We start from the raw sequence: 21,682 nt of genomic DNA on the forward strand, positions 1-21,682 counted from the left end.
TAACGCAGGAATATTAAAAAAAATACATGGGGGTTGGCAGGAGTAGGTAGGAAGAAGGAAGAACCAATCAAGTAGTCTCTCACACAGTCTCTGACACTTGAGAGCTTTGTTCTTGTGAAATTGTTTTACTTTGTTGTTTCTACATTCCTACAGTACACGAGTAGTGTTGGGATAGAGCAGGGGTAGCCCATGCATTACCCTCAGTACACTATTACACTCCCAACTCCTATCAGCCCCAGTCAGGATAACCATTGGTGGGGATGATGGGAAATGGAGTATAATAACATCTGGAGGGCACCACCTTGGTTATCCTTGAGAATAAAGCCATTATATACTTTCTTAGTATTAGTCCTTTTGTGATGTATGTTAGAATAATAGAATTGTAGGGTTGGAAGGGACCCAGAGGGTCATCTAATCCAGGCTTCCTCAACCTCGGCCCTCCAGATGTTTTAGGCCTACAACTCCCATGATCCCTAGCTAGCAGGACCAGTGGTCAGGGATGATGGGAATTGTAGTCTCAAAACATCTGGACAGCCGAGGTTGAGGAAGCCTGATCTAATCCAGTGCCCTGCAGTGTAAGAATATGCAGCTGTCCTATATGGGGGTCGAATCTGCAACCTTGGCGCTGTCATCACCATGCTCTAACCATCTGAGCTATCCAGGCCATGTTGATGGCATGGAGTTTATTTCCAGCCTAACTATTTAAGTATGATCCACTAGAGCCATGTTTCTGACACAGTATCTGACCTGTTGATCCTATTTATGACTGGGAAGGAGTTTTAATCTTGGTTATTTTCCTTGAAGTGTTCCACGTCCTTTCCTTGCAGGGTGTGGCTAGGGTCAAGTGCCTGAACCATACTTGCTCTTCACATGCCATTTTACAGTGCATTGGGTTTCTGCTTGTGGAATTATTTGATTCGTTCAGCCCTGGTAGGTGGCTTGATATTAGAGCAGGACGTTTGATCCATACGTTCTGTTTTTATTGATTGGTTAATGACATTTACAATGTCGCCCAATAACAGGCTTCTCTGGGCGGCTTACAAACAATAAAGCATTAATATCCAAGAATAATCACAGAACAGTAAACCAACTCTAGCATAAAATGCCAGCATAAAAATTTCAACAGCAAAGGCTTCAGCGTCATAGGGGGGAAATATGCTGCACCACTAAAAGTATGCAGCATATCTAAAATTCAGTGAATTCAAAGGTTCACAATTATAAATCAACAAAATAAAAAGCCCCTCACATGGCATTAAAAGCCACACCAGGTGAGCCTCTCTGTGGAGGGACCTGCCACATCATAAGATACATATTTAATGAAGAATATTTGTATGTTGCATATCCCACCTTTATTTTAGTGTTGAACTCAAGACAGCCGACACAGGGTTCCCAGGCTGTCTCCTATCCAGCCACTGGCCACCTGACCAGTCTCCCAGACTTGCTTTGCTTCAGAAGCACTGCAGCCTCATGTGACTTCAGCCTGTGCCTTGTTACACTTTGCCACATTTGAAGTATGTTCTCACTGTTAGACCCACACTGATGCTGACAGCAAAAGAATAGCCTCATTATGAAGCATCTGTCTTAAACTAAGTTCCTTAAATGATACAACTTCTCAGAGTTTGTTATCAAGGTCCAAAGCTTGTGAAGAATCCTGCCCAGGGGGAGGGAGCAGGAGGGTGAGTAATCAATAACTAAAATATTATCTTGCTAAAATCATACCCAGTTGCCTTATTCTTCAAATGGACCTATGCAGGAAAGGTTCTAATTGGATTTTTCACCATAATAACATTGGTACTTCTACATGTAGAACGATTCCTTTCGGAGCTCTGGAGATGAATGAGCTTTAAGAGAATCTTCACAGGATAGGGTTTGCCCCCTGCAGGTCTTCCTTTTGTGCAAGATAATCTAGCTTTTGAGAGCTGTCGCTATGTGATTTATTAGCCTTTAACGTATGGCTGATATAATTAGGGCAGGTATCCCTCTGCTCTTCTCATAAGATTTATAGCACACTGTATTATTCACTTGCTCCACAGCTCTGCCAGAGCTGCTTCCAGTGTGAGCGCGAGAGCATCTTTCTCCAGAGTGAGGGAAGGAACGCTGCTCTCTTTCTTCCTATGAGGCATATTCAAAAGGAGAACTGTTGTGATTATGTCTTCCCCGAGGAATTCTGCTTTGTTTCTGCAGCTCGGTGCTGTCAATTCATAAACCTTCGGTGGTATGTAGTTCACTCTCCCCATTTGGTAGCAGGCATTTTCCCCTGGATCTGCCGGGCAAATGCAGGCTTCGAGGATGCCGGCAAGCTTTTGTTTTTGTGTGTATTTGGCTTTTTGAAAGAAGAGACACTTTAACACTATGCTAACTGCCTTTGCCTTTGAGTCTGTCACTCGGAAAAGCTGCCCTGGAAGCGAGCATGCTCAGAGAGCTGGCAAATCGTTGTCCAGTGACCAAGAGGAAATGATAGTTGTTCTTCATTTATAATGCAAATTTTGAGGTGTCTTCAGAAGTGTGGCAAACTTAAAATGATGGCGGTGGTGAGAACATCGCTGCAGAAAGTTGTGGTATTGTTGCATCGCTTGCAGAGAATGGCAGTTTCTTCCCCACGTTATCAGAAGCTTTGCAAGGTAAGTAAAAACTGGAAAGTTAAACTATTGTTTCTTTCTTTCTTTCCTTGCACTAACAAATTGGATGAATATCTATATCTATCTATCTATCTATCTCTATCTATCTATCTATCTAGAAACACAAGTATGACTTAGTGTGGTTAGGCACTAGAAATATTTTCTTGGGAAATATTAATTATAGTTACTGAAATGGATACTTTCTTGGTTTCATTATTTTTAGCCACAGTTGGGAAGATGCTGTTAGAAATGCTGCTTCATATAAAGATCAGTTAAAAGGTTAGTGTAAGAGCTGTTCAGTACAGCCCCCCCAGTGTGTTTTAAAATAACAGTCCATATTTCAATTTACAAAAGTTTAAGGTAGCACCTGCTTTCTGCAGATCTGCAACCAGTGGAGCTTCTGTTGTGTTACATTATTTTTTCTATTGAAGAATTAGATAGGAAAATGGTAAAATGTCTATATTTCATAAAATGTATATGCTGCTTTTCCATTCCAAAGCCCAAGGTGGCCTAGTGCTCACGACAGTAATGTAAACATCTACTGCTATGAGTTGTAGATTCTGTGTGGTTGCAGAACTTTTGCTGTAGTGGAACTGCTTGAAAGTGCTTGCTAATCTTTAACTTTGAGATACGAGGGGAAATCATTAAAGTTGGTTAACTTTCAAGGTAAGAGTCTCACTCTGTAAATCCATTCGTGAGCCATTTCTCATACAGCCAACCTAGCTAGAAAGGACAGAGTGGGAGCAGGAGGAAACACAAGGATTTATCTTTCGGCGGGTTATTGGAGAACTGGTGGATGTCTTTTCCTTATTTTGAATCAGCAGCAGCAGCAGCAGCAACACACACACAAAGAAAACAAGAGGGGGAAAAGGAAACAGTGATTATCTTCAAAGCAAGAAACTGGCTGTGGCTGGTAGAACTTCTGATTTTTAATAGTACTGAATATTGCTGTTTTAGAAGTTAATTCTTGATCTTTGCTTCAGTGTGAACTGATAAAAATTAAACAATGTTGTTTGCATTTTCCATCATTTGTTATGAGAAGAAAGAAACAAATCTCCTGGTTTCTTGGCTATCTCTTTTTTGCTTCCTTAAATTATATAGGAATGACTAGATTTCTAAAATATTTATAACTTTGTATAGATGTTTCAGAAGGCATGCTGTGAATTTGAAAATATCCAGCCTGTACAAATACAACTTTTAAAGCATGACTATCTAAATTATTTTTGTTTCAGCCACTTAAAAGAGTAAATTTTACATAGCTGGCATTTGTTGCAGCTTTTGGGTGAAAAAAATTCTTTTTCGGAAACTTGTCCAGAAGTGTGTAAGATGTTAATGTTGGGCATGAAATAAGACAGTGTGGTTGGGTTGTTTGTAAGCTTATAGTTTTTTTCTTATCACATCAGTCACTCGGCACAAGCAGAGAAGCCAACTTTGTAGTAGTACTAAGATACTAGAAGAAATTGCCCACGTAGAACAGATGTCAGTAGCGATGCATTTATCTTGCTAACTTAGCTCGTGAAGCAGCAAAAGGAAGTTTTATTTTATGAATGGGAATTGATGGTGTATTTATCACTCAGAAGTGTCTAACAGCCTGGAATTATTGGATACATTTTTTGTTCAAAACGATCATTTTCTAGGGAGAAAGAAATAGCATTTTAAATTATACACTGTTGGTTTCAGTTGTCAATTGAAGTGTTCAAAGTTTGTTTATAATGCTCATTCAACTGATGTTGGGAAATGTGTTACAATCCCAGCCTCTTCCACCAGGTGTCAATGTAAGGCAGTGATAAATGAATGGTTAATGATATAGCACAATGAAAATCTAATGTGCACTGCAAATTTTAAAGCAACTTTCAATGAAATAATGAACTGCACTGTTATTCTACTATGCTCATTTCATTGGGGAAAGACATAACTGAAAGTCTCAATATTCTTGTGCACAAAAAATCTTTATTCTTCTTGTTATAATCGTAATAATGCAACCCTGTAATTTGACCATTCTGTGTACTAACTTGTATGCTAGGAATATGGTAAGCATATCTGTAGCTGTATTAAGATTGATTTCAATAGTGTAATGCCAAATGATAGAATACTTAGCAACGTAAGTACTTGTTTTATTCCTAGATTTAGGGGTGACACTATCCCCCCCCCCAAAAAATGTTCACTTAGAGTTTTGGTGAGCAGTAAATTAAAGCTGTCTTAAAATGAAATTAATGGAAAATATCTTGTAAATAAGTTCAGAAGATTGCTAATAAAGATAATATTAGAAGTGTATTCTTATAAGTCTGAATTCTACAATTAATTTTTTGAGCTGGGGAGTAAAAGATAAAGTTCTAAAAATAGATTGTAAAGAAAAGCCTGTCTGCTGTATACTATAAGATAGGGATGTGCAAGCTTTAGCCTAATTTCAAAAGCCTTCTGCATACAATTAAGTCAGACCTCTGGGAAAAGTGTTCTGTCCCTCCACTGGGTGGGTGGGGGGGTTAGGGAATGGAATTGCACAAAGCTAAAAAACAGGTGTCCAACTCACTTTTGATTTTGGTCATGCCCTTCACTGGCTTCTACTCCACTCAGTCATGCGACCCATTACCCTGCATAAAGTTGCCCTTGACAGCAAACAGTTTGCTCACCCCCTGCTTTAAAGGCACAGCAGAATACATCTGGTAGGTTTTCCTAATACAGTGGTACCTCTGGTTACGTACTTAATTCATTCCGGAGGTCCGTTCTTAACCTGAAACTGTTCTTATCCTGAAGACCACTTTAGCTAATGGGGCCTCCTGCTGCCACCGTGCCGCTAGAGCGCGATTTCTGTTCTCATCCTGAAGCAAAGTTCTTAACCCGAGGTACTATTTCTGGGTTAGTGGAGTCTGTAACCTGAAGCGTCTGTAATCTGAAGTGTCTGTAACCTGAGGTACCACTGTACATTTATCATTCTGGATTGGATCCAGTGGTGCCCCTCTATTCACAAAAGGGACCCTTTTTGAATTCAAGGCGTTTGTTCTGTTGGAGGTTTCTACAAATGGATACAGATAGGGAGGAGGCAGTATCTGCAATATATTCTCCCTGTCCACCCCCCTATACTACCTCTCATGCTGTTTTGGAGGGCCCGCAACTGTGCTAGTGGGATCATCGGACCTAACCCACCCTCAGTGTTGACATAACAAAAGTAGGGACATGAATCACAATCCTTTGGTTATGCCCTTCCCATCAATTTCCCCTTCAGTTTCTGGGGGCATCCCATACTTCTGGAAGTATGGTGTCAGTCTTCTTGAGGGAAACTGCAGGAATTTTCTCCAAATATTAGCTTGCCGCTTCCTGAGATTGTAGAGTCTACTTACAGGATGGGAGCAGCATCACTCGCTTGCTCGAGCCCCAGGGATCTATATGGCATGCAGCAATCTCTGCTCTTCATTCTCTTCCTAATATCTGCTCATGCAGCATGAACCTGCTCAGGACTAGTCAGAAGCTCTTAGGACATAAAGAAACAAAGTGAAGCAGCGTGTGGGTAAAGATGGCTGGCACTTTTTCTTCGTAGTCCATGAAATGTGAACATCATTGCACTTCCACTTGGTATATTTGAGATCATCTACAAGCTTTCCAATTCGGCAGCCATGACTAAGCCTAAATTGGCTTGAAGCTCAGCAAAGTAGCATTTTTTGAAAAGAATTTCTGCTTCATGGAAAGAAATGTGAGGCGTTTCTGAATACATCAAAATAATATAGAATACCACAACCTTTTAAATGGCTAAGGTGGCTTGAGTTCCTAATAAGTAATAATTTGGGTAGACTCACCCTTCATATCAAGAACTGCCAGGTCACTTTCAGCTAAGAAGACAAGTATAACAAAGGCAGTTTAAACACAGTGAATATTCTGCCAGAAAGTATTCATTTACAACACAACAAATAAAAACTATTTAGAAAATGTATACATGGGAACATCTGAAAGTCTAGTCTGGGTATGACATTTATCTCCAGTCCTGAAGTGACACACGATAACTTACGTGAGTTGCCAGCTTCCTTGGATGTGATGATAAATGATACAAATGCTCTAAGCTATGTCTGGCTTTCAGATGAATGCTTTATACATATGTTTTTTTGAAGAATAAATTTCAATTTCAGAAAGCTTTTATGGAAATTGATGAAAATATAAAAATAATGATGAGCGCAAAAGGAAATGTATGGTGCTATATGATTAATCCTTGCAGACATGGAAGTTTGACAGATTCAGGGCAATTGAATTTAGAGATGAGGGGAAGAAAACAATTTTATCTATATCAAATCCCATTGCCAATATTCCATCACATTTGAGTATAACTTAGGAAGCAGAACCTGGGACAGGGCAATTCATAAAAATATTTCTTTAAAGTGCGCATTCAATTATATGGTGCAAAGTGAACAGTGAGGCCTGTTCCTGCCTCTTGAAGGGAGCAATAGCTGATTGTGACTGGTAAAGGAATATAGTTAGGGAAAGTACCAGAACTTTTAACCTCTTTCCTTCCCTTTACACTTTATGGACTTCAGCTGGCGTGTGTTTCGAGGTAGCTAAACTTCAGGAGCTACTTTGAAATGGTTCAAGTAGCTGATGAAGGATAATGGGAGATAATTAATAATAGGAGTTTAGTTAAAGATGTCAGGGAGAAAGGAGCTAAAATGATCTGTCAGAATTAGTGGCAATGAATAATGCTTGTTTTAAATGGGGATATAAGACAAGAATACTTATATTATATAGAATCTAGTGGAAAGGACTCCGTTTTTCAGCTCATAAGCATAAAAGCTTAGACGGTTTTAAGGAAAGGCAAAAAAGACTTGTGTCTATATTATCCTGTCTTCATTTAGTGCTAGAAGGTCTTTGCAGCCCTCTCAACTGTGAACACACAGACAACGATTACAAGTTGAGAATGTTAAATAAAATAGTAGCAAAAACAGGGAGGAATACGTTGGATAAATTCTTGTGAAGAACATAGTGCCTCTTAAACACTGAAGATGTGAGAAAGACCTGAATTTAAAAAAGAAAAGTGTGTGGGACTATGGGATAGGCAAACATTAGCATCAGCGCCAGATTCAGGGTGGTGCAGGTGGTTACTCTGAGCAGGGTGTTGAGCTGAGGAGGAGACCCAAGACATACCTGTGGTCGGAGCTGGTGCAGCTCCAGTCATTGCTTCCATCGCTTCCTTCTCCTCCTCTTCCTCCCTGCTGCTCCTGCCACCTCCAAGTAGACAGCTTTGAACTTCTGCAGGGCCCACTGCTTCGTTCAGGGCACCATATTACCAAAGTCTACCCCGTAAGGATGCTGAATAATATAATTTAGGATTGTGGAATCATAGAGTTGGAAGGGACCCTGAGGATCCTCTAGATCCCTACAATGCAGGAAGCTCAACTAGATCATACATGACAGATGGCCATCCAAGCAGCTACAAATCCACCCTAGCAGTTACCTCGCCCAGTCCCCATTTTATCAGCTTCTTTACAAGAATGTCATCAGTCATTCTTTTTTGAAAGTGCATTTTAGAAATATATATTAGACACAACCTCACATAGTGAGGGTGCAGAAAGGAAACTTCTCCAGTACTTAGCAACAATGTGTCCGTCTTAGGCGCTTATGATTAAAATATTTTGCAGTTACAAAGCAGAATGCTGTTATATGTAAATAAAATGTAGTGATAGGGTTGTAATATTGCAACAGCCGTGTTAAATAACAAGCAGAGGATTAATGGGGAAACTGTTTTCTTGAATCTCCCATATTTCCTGGAATTAAATCAATACCTAATACATGAGTTCCTGCTATTTTTTACTGCACAAGAATGCTGCTGATTTGACAGAAAACACCAAGGTTACTAACATTATACATCCCATGTTGTAAATGGTCCACATTATTTACTTGCTTCAGAGGATGTCGGTAAGTCTTCACACACTTCTTTGATAGCTGCTCTTTTCTCATTCTTCAAGCACCCGATAAAAGCTTACCTTACAGATGGAAAAGCGTACAGCACCCTCCTCTAGCTTGTCCTTCAATTTCATAAAGCTACATTCCACTCACCCCTGGTAACTTGTAGTATATTTAGTTAACTGTGTTTTCTTACCTTTGAGAGTAACACATTTCCTTTTCATAACACATCTCCCTAAGAAGGCAATTGTGGGTTTTAGGAATACGTGTAAGGCTATGACTGATGGAAATGTATGAGAGTGAAAACTGAAACTGGTTGATAATATATTTTCAGACCTACAATGGACATAGGCTGTAGAAGTCACATAGAAATTGCTGATTCATAACTTTTGCAGCCCCAGTTTCTCCAGTTTGTTCAAGGAGGAATTACCTTTGTTCATAGCAAACTTCAGATTTTGCTTTAGACTTTTATGTAGTAGATCTAGTAAAGCGCCTTCGGGTTTCTTACAACACATATAATAACAAATTTATCATTCTGTGAGGCTTCAAGCTGGTCATTTTTCTTCTGTTTTTTTTAAAATCTGGTTTTAAATCCGATTCTAGACATATCCACTTGTAACCAGTCTTCCAAATATAGCTTGGAAGATTGAGAATAAACAGCAGCAAGCCTGTGACTCATGCACTCCCTTCTCCTTTTATCCCATGCACACAGTGAGCAAATTAGAAGCCTTTGCTTCTAATTAATGGTAAACCATTGTTTGCCTCAAATGAGATTCCGTATCAAGGGTTGATTTTCATCTGAGAACCCAGTTTTTCAGGATGAACAATGATGTGCTGGTAATTAGTAGAGCTGCTTTAAAGGTAAAATAAGCTTTTTATCTTCTCACCTAATGTACAAGGGGAGGAGAGGAGCAGGTGTGCTATGTTGAGACTTATTACTGCTCATCTTTGTACAGAACCCAACACAAACAGTGGCTTGTTATGTATCCAGTGGCCGTGTTTGTTTTAATGCTAAACAATGGTTTAGTCCAGGCTTCCTCAACCTTGGCCCTCCAGATGTTTTGAGACTACAATTCCCATCATCCCTGACCACTGGTCCTGCTAGCTAGGGATCATGAGAGTTGTAGTCCCAAAAACATCTGGAGGGCCGAGGTTGAGGAAGCCTGCTTTAGTGCTATGTGAACAAGTTCAGTCTCTAAGTTGGGGTGACATTCTCTCTTCTCCAGTCATATGGCTGGGAGAAGGAGTTTGGAAGCTTTCCCTTTCCCCTAACCATACCTGCTTGTTGTTTACATTCTGGAAATGTGGTTTATCAGAAACTATGGTCAGTTCCACAAGTCACAGTTTGAAATTATAATGGGATTGTTTTGAACCGAACCATAGTTAGTGATAAGCCGCAATCCTCAGTTCAGATATCAGTGAGCTGTGGTTAAGGGAAAGGGAAAACTAACAAATTACACCTCCAGGAGGAGAGCGGAGAAAACCACATGAGGCCTAGAGCAGGCAAGATTCCAGTCACATATCACTAAAGCATGATTTAGCACAGGGATGGGGAACCTGTGGCCCTATTGATGCAACAGGATTGCAATTTCCACTATCCAGGACTTTTGGCCATGCCAGCTGAGGCTGCTAGGAGCTGGATTCCAGCAGTGTTTATTTATGTAAAAGGTACAAATTCCTTGCCCCAAGATTAGTGTTAAAAAGAAACTCAGCCAGTGTTTAAGAACCTCGTACTTCTCATATACATATATTTATCTTCCCTTTCAAAAATTAGATCGTTTTCTGCTTTCAAAATCAAGACAGATTTTGATACCAAGCCTGAAACTATTTTTTTGCTCCTCAGTATTTGACCCCTGGACTTTACAACTTTTAACTAGGTCTGTTCAACAGAGCAAGGGGCCTTAAAACGAGCTTAAGCTGCTTATTTAGTTGTAGTGCCTTATGAGTGAGGATAATTTTTTTTCATAGCAAGTAAGATGCATAGGGGTCTGAGCTTTGGCTTCATTCCCAGATACTCTACTGCACACTCTTTATAGTCTAGGTAAGTCATTTTTTTAAAAAAACCTTGAGCCTGCCTAATATACATGTATCAGAAAAGCTAGGTCTCTACTTCTAGAAAGAATGAAAATAGGATTCATTTCTGCTTCAGTCTCCAGTATTAGTTTCTCTGTGAAAAGGCTAGGGTACCAGCCAATTTAGGTTAGGTTACATTTTATTAATAAAATGAATAAAATAATAAAATAAAATACATTTTATTAATAAAATGAGGGTGGCAAGGAGGCATGTAAGATAGAAGGGTCCTGGTGCTTGACTCTTGTACTGATAATATCACTCTGCAGACAGAAGATAAAGAAATGGATCTATTTCCTCTTAAATATGACCTAGGTTTACATCTTGGTGAAACATTGATCTACCTCAGCCCTTCCAGTTTGTTTCCCATTTATAACAAATACTGCAGATGAATGATAGTTGACAGTATAATGGAACTTGGTTGTTTCAGCTGGAACTCACGGTCATAATACTTTCGTGAGAATGTTTTTCCCCATACACAAATAATGTTATTTTTTCAGGGCAGCTTCCCTTCCTTTACCTTTTGATACTACATTGCTTCTGCTTCAGAATAACCATTTCAGTTGTTGACTTAGTGATTGGCAAAATGATGGTGAGCAGTGGTGGTTAGATTTTAGTGATGTTTAGTTTACATTTAGTTTACAGCTTTGCCTGGTTGACATGATCTCTGCTTATAAGGTTGTTGATACAGTTCAGTGCACTTTCCCTAATCAAGGTATGTCACCAATTGCTGTTAAATTCCGGATAGAAGAAAGTGAGGAAGAACTTTTCAGACAGGTGAAAAGGCTTGAAAATGCAGCTAAATGTCGATAATTACTTTTATAGTAAGTTCTTTAGGTACCCTGCAGCAATGGCTTGGTAGGGAAGAAAGATCATGCAGAAAGAATGAAAGGTTATGGGATGGGTGTTTGCTCAATAATCAATGCAGACAAACTACTGAAGAGCTGCTGAAAAGTGATGGCATTGGCCGTGTAAATCAATACCTTATTATACAGTAGTATAATTAGGTGTAATTGAAATATTGTCAAAAAGTTACAAACAGTACTATCAATTAAGTGTCAGGATAGGAAAATAGGTTAGGACAGGGGGTTAGCTTATTAGCCTCCACTCTTGCATCCAATTTTAAACTTCTGTGAGAACCAGGCCCAACAGGAGGAGGCATTCCTGGGTCCCTACCACAGCAGGAGGACCACTAAGAACCCTACAGCCCCCTATAATTGCCTGTTCACCTACTGTCTCGGAGCACACAAGCAGTGGCAAGATTTAGAAGACAGTGCAGCATTCACCACTTGACATGCTGTCTTCTGGGTGGTTGTACAAATTGGACGCAAAGGAAGAGGGCAAATGAATCAGCGGTAGTGACAGCTAGTGTGGAGGAGGTGGTACCCGTACAGAGCATCTTCCCCAAGAACCCACTAAAACCTGCCATTGGCATATATGTGAAGGTACATAAGGGATGATGACTAGAGTGGTTGAGCTTGAAGAAACATAAGTGACCAGTGACCTGCATTGGAAACTAATGTGTCAAAGGAATCTTGAAATGAAATGTACAGTAGTTGTTGTCTCAAAGAGTAAATGAAAGGCAGTCTAGAACAGGAGACAATTTTATCACATTGGAAACCAATTATTTCATTCCTACCTATGTAGCAGGGTATATATGTGAACACAAGCAGCCCCATTGTGCACATTTCCATACTGGACAAGGAATAGCGCATGCATGTACACTTCCGCGTTGCATTTTGCATTCAGCTGTGAAACATCCAATTCATTCCCTTCTCACACTTCAAGTCTCAGCATCTTGTTACATGAGATTGTATAGATGGTCTGGAGTCTACATTTTATGGTCCAGTATGAATACTAAATGGTTTTTCAACTTTTATTTCATAGAATTGTAGAGTTAGAAGGGACCCTGAGGGTCATCTAGTCTAATCCCCTGCAATGCAGCAATCTTAACTAGATTATACATGATAGATGGCCCTGCAACCTCTGCTTAAGAACCTCCAAGGAAAGAAATCTGTTTCACTGTTGAACTGCTCCTACTTTCAGAAAGTTATTCCTGATGTTTAGTTGGAATCTCCTTTCTAGTAACTTAAGGCATTGGTTTGGATCCTACCTTCTAGAGCAGGAGGAAACAAGCTTACTCCATTTCCCACGTGACAGCCCTTCAGATATTTGAAAATGGCTATCATGTTCCCTCTGTTTCTTTTTTCCTCTTGGGTGAAGACAGAGGCCAAGTAGGTTTTTTCACAGTAATAAGAACAGACTTTTGTGTTTAGTATTGCCTCTGTATATTAACACAATTATTTGAGCAATGTTTACCTAACTTGGTGGAAAACTAAATTAAAAGAAATCTAAGCTTTCAAATGAATATTCTAGTTATATTGATTTCTGAAAATGATGAGTTCCCAACAGTATCAAAGAATAAACAGTGCAGTTCTCTTATTTGCCAATGCTGGACAGCAGTTATTGGGTCACTCGTTTATTTGAACGTTATTGGACCTATTGCTGCATGAGTATAACCGCTGCTCTCTGTATTCTATCTCTTCATCACTTAACATTTTTTTTCTCCTGGCAGTGCAAAAATATTTGCTGGATAATCTTTCTGTGTCCTCAAATATTCATGTAAATATTCTAAAAAAAATTATCTGTATCTGTTTTAGTTCTTGCCTGAGGAACTTCATGGCAGCATGAAAAATTATATTCGAGATGTAATGTAAAATTTAGAAAATCTACCTTTTTTTCCCCAGTAAAAAAAAGAAAATCTACCTTTTTTCATTTCTGCCTTCAAGACAAAGCTTTCCTAGTAAAATTAATCAAGCACCTTAGAAAAATCTTGCTGTGTGTAACATCCAACATGTTAGTCCCAACTGATGTCCAATAATTTATTCATTCTTTAGCATTGTACTGTGTTTTCGTGACCACAATGAATTGCAAAGTAGCCATCAATTAAAAGTGTTTTAGGTTATGTGTATTTGGAACTTTCTGGCTGTGCAAATGGCTTATTTGGCAAATATCACCTGTTTGCAGCAGCTGCAAAAAGACATTAATATAAGACCAAGGTTTTTATGCTTTGGCACTTTTCCTTTTGGAACAGCTATAATAAAGTTGATACAACCATTTTGGCAATAAGTGATTTTCATGACTGCAGTTGGCTTTTGTATCCCTGTTCATTCTTTATTACTTCCCATGGGTGCAAGGTGAGCTGTTTCCAAGTCCTTTCATGCTGTCTTCTATTTTAAAGGCTTGATTGAACGAGCTGCTCTTTGTTGACAACTGAGCTTACAGTAGACTGAATGGTTGATGGTATTATGGTGCTAACAAACACTATTGCCACACACCAAGTGTAGAAAGTTCACATATAACTGCTAACACAGTTCAATACTACATAACTGTTGCTCTGACTGGAACTGACTGCCTTAAACCCCTTAAACATATTTTGACCACCTCAGCAATTGAAATTTTTGTAAAACAGCATGTCTGGGAGCAGCTGCAATCTGGGTGGAGCCGTGGAGCCACTCTTCGGACAGTGATGTCTTTGCAGCGCAAGTAGATGAGGCAGGGCAGTAGTGAGGTCAGGGATGCATGGGTCTGTCTGGGAGATTGTACGGCTTGTTGTTTGACTAATAGCCCTGCCCTGCTTGCCTTCCTATAGTGTGAAGTTGTCACAAACCTCTTTGTGCTCCATTACAGCTATGCCCATTTACTGGATACTTGTGTCAGTTCAGACAAAGGGCTCTGTTGCACCCCAAAGGCTACCCAGACCATAAATTTATCTGCAGAGGTGCTTCTCCAACTGCCCCCATCAAATGAGGTATGGGGTGTAGCTGCTCAAGAGAGGGATTTTTTTCAGCTGTTGGGTGCTCTCTTCAGGAAGTCTTTGTTGTCTAGGTTATGGTGCTTTCAACATAACAATTATGCGTAGTATATATTCCTTTCTTAACACCTGCCTTTTGGTTGGCTAGGAAGGCATTTTCTTCTGCCCAGTCCTCTAATTTTTTGCAGATGATACTTAGCATAAATTTTAGCTGGGATATCAATCAGTCTAATTAGCCTGTAATTCCCAGGGTCTTGCCCATTACCTTTCTTAAAATATCAGAACTATTACACTAAGATTCCAGCCTTTTGGAACACAGCCTGTGTTATTGATATAGGTGAATAGGCCTGCCAGAAGTGAAGCCCACCAGTCTACATTTTAAATAATTCAGGTTGCAAAAAATGCTGTCCTGGTGCTTCATTATTCTTCAATGTCTGTATGAGCAATTTAATATAAAGTGTAGATACTGGAGGCCATGGCAGAAGGCAGTTGATATCCAGCTCCAAAAGCTGCCCACCAGCTGGTCTTCTTTAAGCTTTTTCCTCTTTCTATAGGGATAGAGCCAGGAGGCTTAGTTTGGTCAGAATCAAGTATACACTTCCAGAGTTAATGCTAAATACATAACTGAGCCCCCATAACTGCTAGACGGCTGTGAAAATTTGTGTCCTGGGCTTTTTAGACTCTTTTATACATGTACTATCTGAAGCCAAAGGGGCGCATTGGTTGCTAGGAGTGAAATATATTGGCATTATTTTCAGCTCTCCTACTCCACTATTTGGGGATTTTGTATGTATGTATGTATGTAAGCTGTCCAGCGACCTTTATGTTATGGAGTAGCCTACAAATGCTATAAAATAAACAAATAGTAAAATAACAAGGAAGCTGTTAATATAGGTCAGATAATGTCACACTATAAATTAAAACATAACTGACCTGTAAAGGCGACTCATCCCTGTCAAATCAGCCTGTGATTGTTAAAGTTTCATGGCAAGTATAAACTGAGACAAACATAAAATTGCAAGTGGATGTTTTATAACACGTAATTAGTAAGTGCTACATCTTCAGTGACAAATAAGTAGGTGTGGTGTATACGGGCATCAATTATCTAAACAACATAATAGGGGGTTTTAAATGGACACAATCCAGCCCTTCTGTGAATTGTCTAAGGAATGTAGGATTTTAGCTGTGCCCCATTTATTTATCAGTACCAGCTCATGTGTGATAAATCTCATGCCAAAGTATTGCATTTTCATCTCTGTGGGAGTGGGGGTGGAGGTCCACCTGAGAAGAGGTCTTGGTTGACTTGTGATTGGTAACACACTGGATCTTGCAACCATCATGTGCCATCATCGTTCTGGTAACTCATAAGCTATTTAAGGAGTAATGAGTCCTTTCCAGGATTACAAGATAAAGAGCAAGCTGAGAATTAGAACTGTGGAGCAGGGATTGAAGCTTCGGGACAGGAGAAAGAAGCAGGACAGAGACACAGAACAAGGTACTGCCCATTGGACAACTCAGTTCCTGTAGATACCATTAGGACCCTTTCTGTCTTGTACTCAAAGCCGAATATCATCTTCAGCTTTGAGTACAATGTCAGGCTACCCTTGAGTCAGCTCTCAAGAAAACTTTGCTAGTCCCCGGGGACTGGAACTATGATTAACTATCATGCCTATGGCTGCCTATAGCTTCAAGACTCACAGTGGTAGCTGGATTCATGACAACATGACGGAAATGCTGTACTGTATTGTCATCATCAATGTGAATAGTTATAGAGCTATGGTTTTTTCCCCTTTAAAAAAGCTTTGATTAATCCCCCAGTCAAATAATACAAATTAGCTTCTAATGAAATGTATGTTTTGAATAATATTCCAACTTTTGTTCTGTGCTCACAGTGCAAATAAAAGAACATTTTTGTTATCTTAAGAGGTAAAAAAATCACAAGCCCTGTGCAATTTGTGTCTTTAATTAACATTTTGCCATTTCAAATTGAGCTGTTTGATTTTGTTGACACAGAGAATAGGCCCTGTTGTCAGTGCATAATTGCTTTGTAGCCACTCCCTTGGTTTAAGTGTTGGGGGAACGCCACAAGGTTATGCTATACACTTATGCTATGCACGGTTGATTCAAAGTATGACTTTGCTCTTAGTGAAGTTTATCAAGTTGTACTTTTTATGTCTTGCTTGAAGTTTCAGAGAACAATTTGTTAGAATCTTTCGGAATGCCTGTGTTTTTGTACTGTTGAAGCAGTCTGCCGTTTGAACAGTATAAATTTTTAAGGAAACTTGATGATTAAGTGTATTCATGATCACTTAATTTCTGTTACCTCCACTTGGAGGTGTTTTAAATTTCCTGATATAGGGGTCAATACATAGCTCTTTATAAAATAATACTCCTTATTTGCATAAGAGTGTCATAATTATTGCTATAACTACTGTTATCTATTTGAAGCTATCCCTTGATAAAGGGACTCTCAGACCAAGGTAATGAGTGAGAGCAGAGAAACATGATTACCTGGGCAGTTAAAGGGTTTGAATTCTAGGAATACAGGAGCAAAACCAAGAAGTCTCAAAAATTTATAGCATATGCAGTGACATGTGTTGGACTAATAACTTGAAACAGCATACATGATCTACACACTGAGGTCTACAAAAATGCCAAATGCCCAACAGATCCAGTAAAAATTGCCATAGCGGGGAGCAGAAATTGATTGGAAGAGATTTGGAGGGTCATTTTGTGACTAGACAGCCAACCACAGCAGCCATTTTGTGGTGTTTATTATTGTTATAATTAAGAATGGCCTTTTGCATATGTTTGAAGGTGATCAACAAACAATTGTTGGTATAAACAATAGTTTGTAAAAGCAGTACAAAAATAAGTAAATATATGTTTAAAAACAATACATACATGCTTTTATTTGTATGCCGCCTTTTCACAGTTTAAACCATGCTCAAGATGGTTGCAACATGAAATAAAGGCATACAATGGAATCTCGATTTTCAAACATAATCCGTTCTGGAAGTCCATTTGACTTCCAAAGCATTTGAAAACTAGGATCAAAGGGCTGTCAACAAGTTCAATGGGAAAAAAGAGAAACGCATCTCGGAAGCCATTCGACTTCTGAGGCATATTTGAAAATGGAAGCATCCACTTCGAGGTTTTCGGCATTCGGCTTCCGAAACATTCGGCTGCTGAGATGTGCAAAAATCAAGGTTTGACTGTAACTACAACATAACAAAAGTAATAAATGAAACATTAAAAAATACACAACCAGTCTGAACAATTCCCACACAAATCACAAGAAGATACAAAATAAAGATACAAAAAACCAACAGCAACCCCTGAAAAAACTCCGCAAACAACACTCTTGCCCAAGAGTCTGTTCAGCAGCCTTGACTTTTGCACCGGGAGTCAGACAGGGCCCAGCTCTCCCAGACCAGGTGAAAAAAGGTCTTCAAGGGCCACACAGTGTTCCAGGACTCACAGCCAAGATGGTATCTCAATACCAAGTGAACTAGGCAATTTCCCAAAGGTTGTTTTTTGTCAAGGTCTAGATGAGGCTAGGAGAGAGAAGTTAGAGAGCCGGGAATGGGGTATTTTTGGTTTTTTGGTCATTACCAATAAATACCTTAATGGTCCAAATCTATATTTCAAAGAGGCATCAAGAGAAGGTACATTTGCAGGCTAGTGCCTCTTCACCTCTTAAAACAACTTGCCTTTGTGACTCATAGAATGTCAATTTAGCTTGTTGAGCTTTCAAATCATAACCTTATCGCTTTGATTCAATTGCAACACCAGACCACCCACCATGCAGCTCAGGTTTCAAAGCAACCTTCATGGTGAGCTAACACATGGACAGTGAAGAGTGCCAGAAGAGGAAGATTGGAACAGCAATTAATGTTTATGGTTGCTTTGGAATGCTCCAATGGACACCAGGAAACCAGGAAATGATAGGATGGGGATGGGGAGGGATATCTGATGGCCAGGTAATATCATCTTATACAGATGAGCTTTCTATTGTATGCTGGGGCCTCTCTTTTATATATCAGGAGTATTAATAATCACACAATTCTCCTAGGCTTTGTCTGACTTTGTTTTGAAGTTGATAAATTTTCTGCTTCTCTTTTGGCCCTATTATGATTGCAAATCTTGTGTATGGCAGCAAGCGATTGTTTTGCAATTACTCCGGTGCCTGGTTTCTTTATAGTAGTAAATGCTCCCATCTGTTAAAAATGCAGGCATCTAATTTACCATTCATCAAGAAAAGTGGCATTCACAAAATGTATAGAGAGATGAGAGAACACCCATGTTACTTGTTAATATTTTCATTAACTCGGGGCTCACTCTCCTCCATTTCATTATAAACATTGAATGCTAATGGAATATTTGATTACAGTTTCCCAACCAGCATGGAAACAAGACAGTGTTCCACAATTGCCTTTGTGTGTAGTTCACTCAAGCCCTCCCTGCCAATGTTAGGTTGCCCCTGCTTGTTACCTTATTCATCAGCCATAAATTTCACCTTGGTGATGGAGGAAGGATAAACCGGTGGTGAGGATGCTCAGACAACTGCATTCCTGACTCAAAGCTGAAAATGGTGCTTTTCCTAGCAGAATGCAAGCCAGGCTACAGTGGGTTAATTAGGCTTGTCACATGGGCAAAGTGGAAGGACATGATAGGCTAGGGGTTGGCAAGGTTTACCTCGCCTGGACCAGTTCACTCCAGCGGAGATCCGTCTGTGGGCCGGATCTCATGCATGTGTGAATACGCGCGCCTGTGATTTCCGGTGTCTATGCAGACACAATTTCCGGTGCCGTGGAAACTGTGCTGGTTTAGCGCAGCACGTGGGGACTCACCAAGTGGGCGGCTCAGTTCAGGGGCAGCTCGTGGGCCGGTTAAATGACCCCCATGGACCGCTTAGGATGCCGACCCCTGCGATAGGCTGTCTTGCTAATTCTGCTAGACAAAGCCCATTCACACAGTATGTACCCAAAGTTCTGTTTCTTCTGGGATTTCTAATTTTTCTATAAAATACTGAGAATCAGCTACCTCTTATGAATCATTCAAAAGCTGCTTTCTGAGGCAAGCCACCTTGCCATGCCTAATGGAAGGGGCTGGCCCTGGTTGACGGTCTGCTGGAAGCAAAGTGAATATAAAAATTAATCAGCTATCATTCTCCTCTAGTGTGAGTTATATTAATTGACTCTGGCAGTCTGCACTTGTTTATGATGGAAATGTGTGAGTAAATTACATAATGAAAATGTTCAAGTTGCGCATGTAAAAACCTATTCATTACAAACTTTGCTGTTTCGTTTTCTTTAGATGAAAGACATGCATATTTCCAAGTAAGATGTTCCAGATTTGTGCCTCGAGTAATCACCCCCCCCAGTGCATTAATATACATGTCTTCAGAAGTAAATCCCATTGAATAAAGTGAGTCTGACTGCCATGTAAAGGATTGCAGGCTTTTTTTTTTTTAAATGAATATTTATTAGATTTTCCAATTTTATATAAACACAAAAAGAAAAAGAAAAATATTAAAAACAATTCAGTTTCAATGACAGTTTTTCAATCACATGTTTCTTTGACTTCCTCATACCTCCCCTTCTTGTTCTCTAGTTCACCTTATTAATTCAGCAAATCCTAATCTCTTAACATTCCTTTTAAAATAAAACCTTATTTTCCATTCAACTTTTTTAAATTTAATAACATAAACAATTATAATCCCCATTATCTTTATCATAACAGCTAGACCCCACCAAAGTTCAAACCAACATCTTTTCAAAGTTCATTAATTTTATAATATTTCTGTAGATAATCCTTGAATTTCTTCCAATCTTCTTCTGCTGCCTTTTCTCCCTGGTCGCGGATTCTGCCGGTCATTTCTGCCAGTCCCATACAGTCAATCAACTTCATCTGCCATTCTTCCAGAGTGGGTAGATCTTGAGTCTTCCAGTGCTTTGCTATAAGTATTCTTGCTGCCGTTGTAGCATACGTAAAAAAAATTCTGTCTTTCTTTGGCACCAGATGGCCGACTATGCCCAAGAGAAAAGCCTCTGGTTTTTTCAGGAAGGTATACTTAAGTATCTTTTTCATTTCATTATAAATCATTTCCCAGAAGGCCTTAATCTTTGGGCACGTCCACCATAGGTGAAAGAATGTACCTTCAACATCCTTACATTTCCAGCATTTATTATCGGGCAAGTGATATATTTTTGCAAGCTTGACTGGGGTTATGTACCACCTGTATATCATTTTCATAATATTCTCTCTTAAGGCATTACATGCCGTGAATTTCATACCTGTGGTCCATAACTGTTCCCAGTCAGCAAACATAATGTTATGTCCAAGATCTTGTGCCCATTTAATCATAGCTGACTTAATCGTTTCATCCTGTGTATTCCATTTCAGCAGCAGGTTATACATTTTTGACATGATTTTAGTTTTAGGTTCTAGCACTTCTGTTTCTAATTTAGATTTTTCCACCTGGAAGCCAGTTTTCCTGTCCAAATTGTATGCCTCCCTTATCTGAAAATAATGTAGCCAGTCTCGGACTTTGTTTTTTAATTTCTCAAAACTCTGCAATTTCAGTCTATCGTAAAGGATTGCAGGCTTGTGCTCTTTAAACAAAGCAGTAAAATTGTGTAATTTATTAGTACAATCTTATTTAATTTTACTGAAGATACTTGGGAAGCCTGTGTTTTAGTAGCCTACATTTGGCATGGGAGGTTTATCTCCAAATATAACCCCAATTAAAGAGTAATTGAAAGATGTTGAGGGATACTCGAAAGGGCCCTTAGAAATGTTCAGGGTTATATAACATGGTAAGTTTCCTGTTTGAAGGACTGTCAGAGGACTGACCTTGATTTGAAGGGCTATCCAAGCCAAGCCCATTTTCATGGTAAAGACTCACAAGAAGGGGAGAGCAGGGGCCCTGAAGTTGCCCATCAGCAGTTAGCACCTGGAGAGAAGACCAAGCAATCACAGAAGCCACCTGATCAAAGTCTTCCATACTATGGGGAGATGCATTATACTTCCATTTAAATTTTGGTAGCTGTCCCTGAAGTTGCATCTACATGTATAAATAAGTATATGTCCATTTCATGCAAATCTGTGTCCTCTTTTGCCTTCTTTTTTGGCAATACATATGTGGCCACCTTTGGTCTATAACAGGAAGGTATCGGTAGTGATAACAATGAGATTTGTCCTTCAAGCTGTTTGGGGATCAAAGAGTTGCCAGATAACCCAACAACTTGATTTTTAATTACTGCAGTAAGAAATTGCATGCAGACTCTCAAAT

General features: G+C 39.5%; 1 protein-coding gene across 2 annotated transcripts in view; it reads left to right on the forward strand.

Moving 5' to 3' along the window:
- UTRN (utrophin) overlaps window positions 1–21,682 on the forward strand; it is a 317,035-nt gene that overhangs the window by 145,386 nt on the left and 149,967 nt on the right. The window contains exon 1 of one of the 2 annotated variants that reach the window (XM_083607528.1): window positions 1,521–2,621. The exons of the other annotated variant lie outside the window; for it this stretch is intronic. Within the exon in view, the coding sequence (XP_083463654.1) occupies window positions 2,478–2,621 (144 nt within the window). The 5' untranslated portion in view covers window positions 1,521–2,477. Of the gene's footprint in view, window positions 1–1,520; window positions 2,622–21,682 lie in introns of those variants that run through there. 2 annotated transcript variants of the gene reach the window in all.

The sequence above is a fragment of the Podarcis filfolensis genome (genome assembly GCF_964270895.1).
Source record: "Podarcis filfolensis genome assembly, chromosome: 3".
NCBI classification, from domain to species: Eukaryota; Metazoa; Chordata; class Lepidosauria; order Squamata; family Lacertidae; genus Podarcis; species Podarcis filfolensis.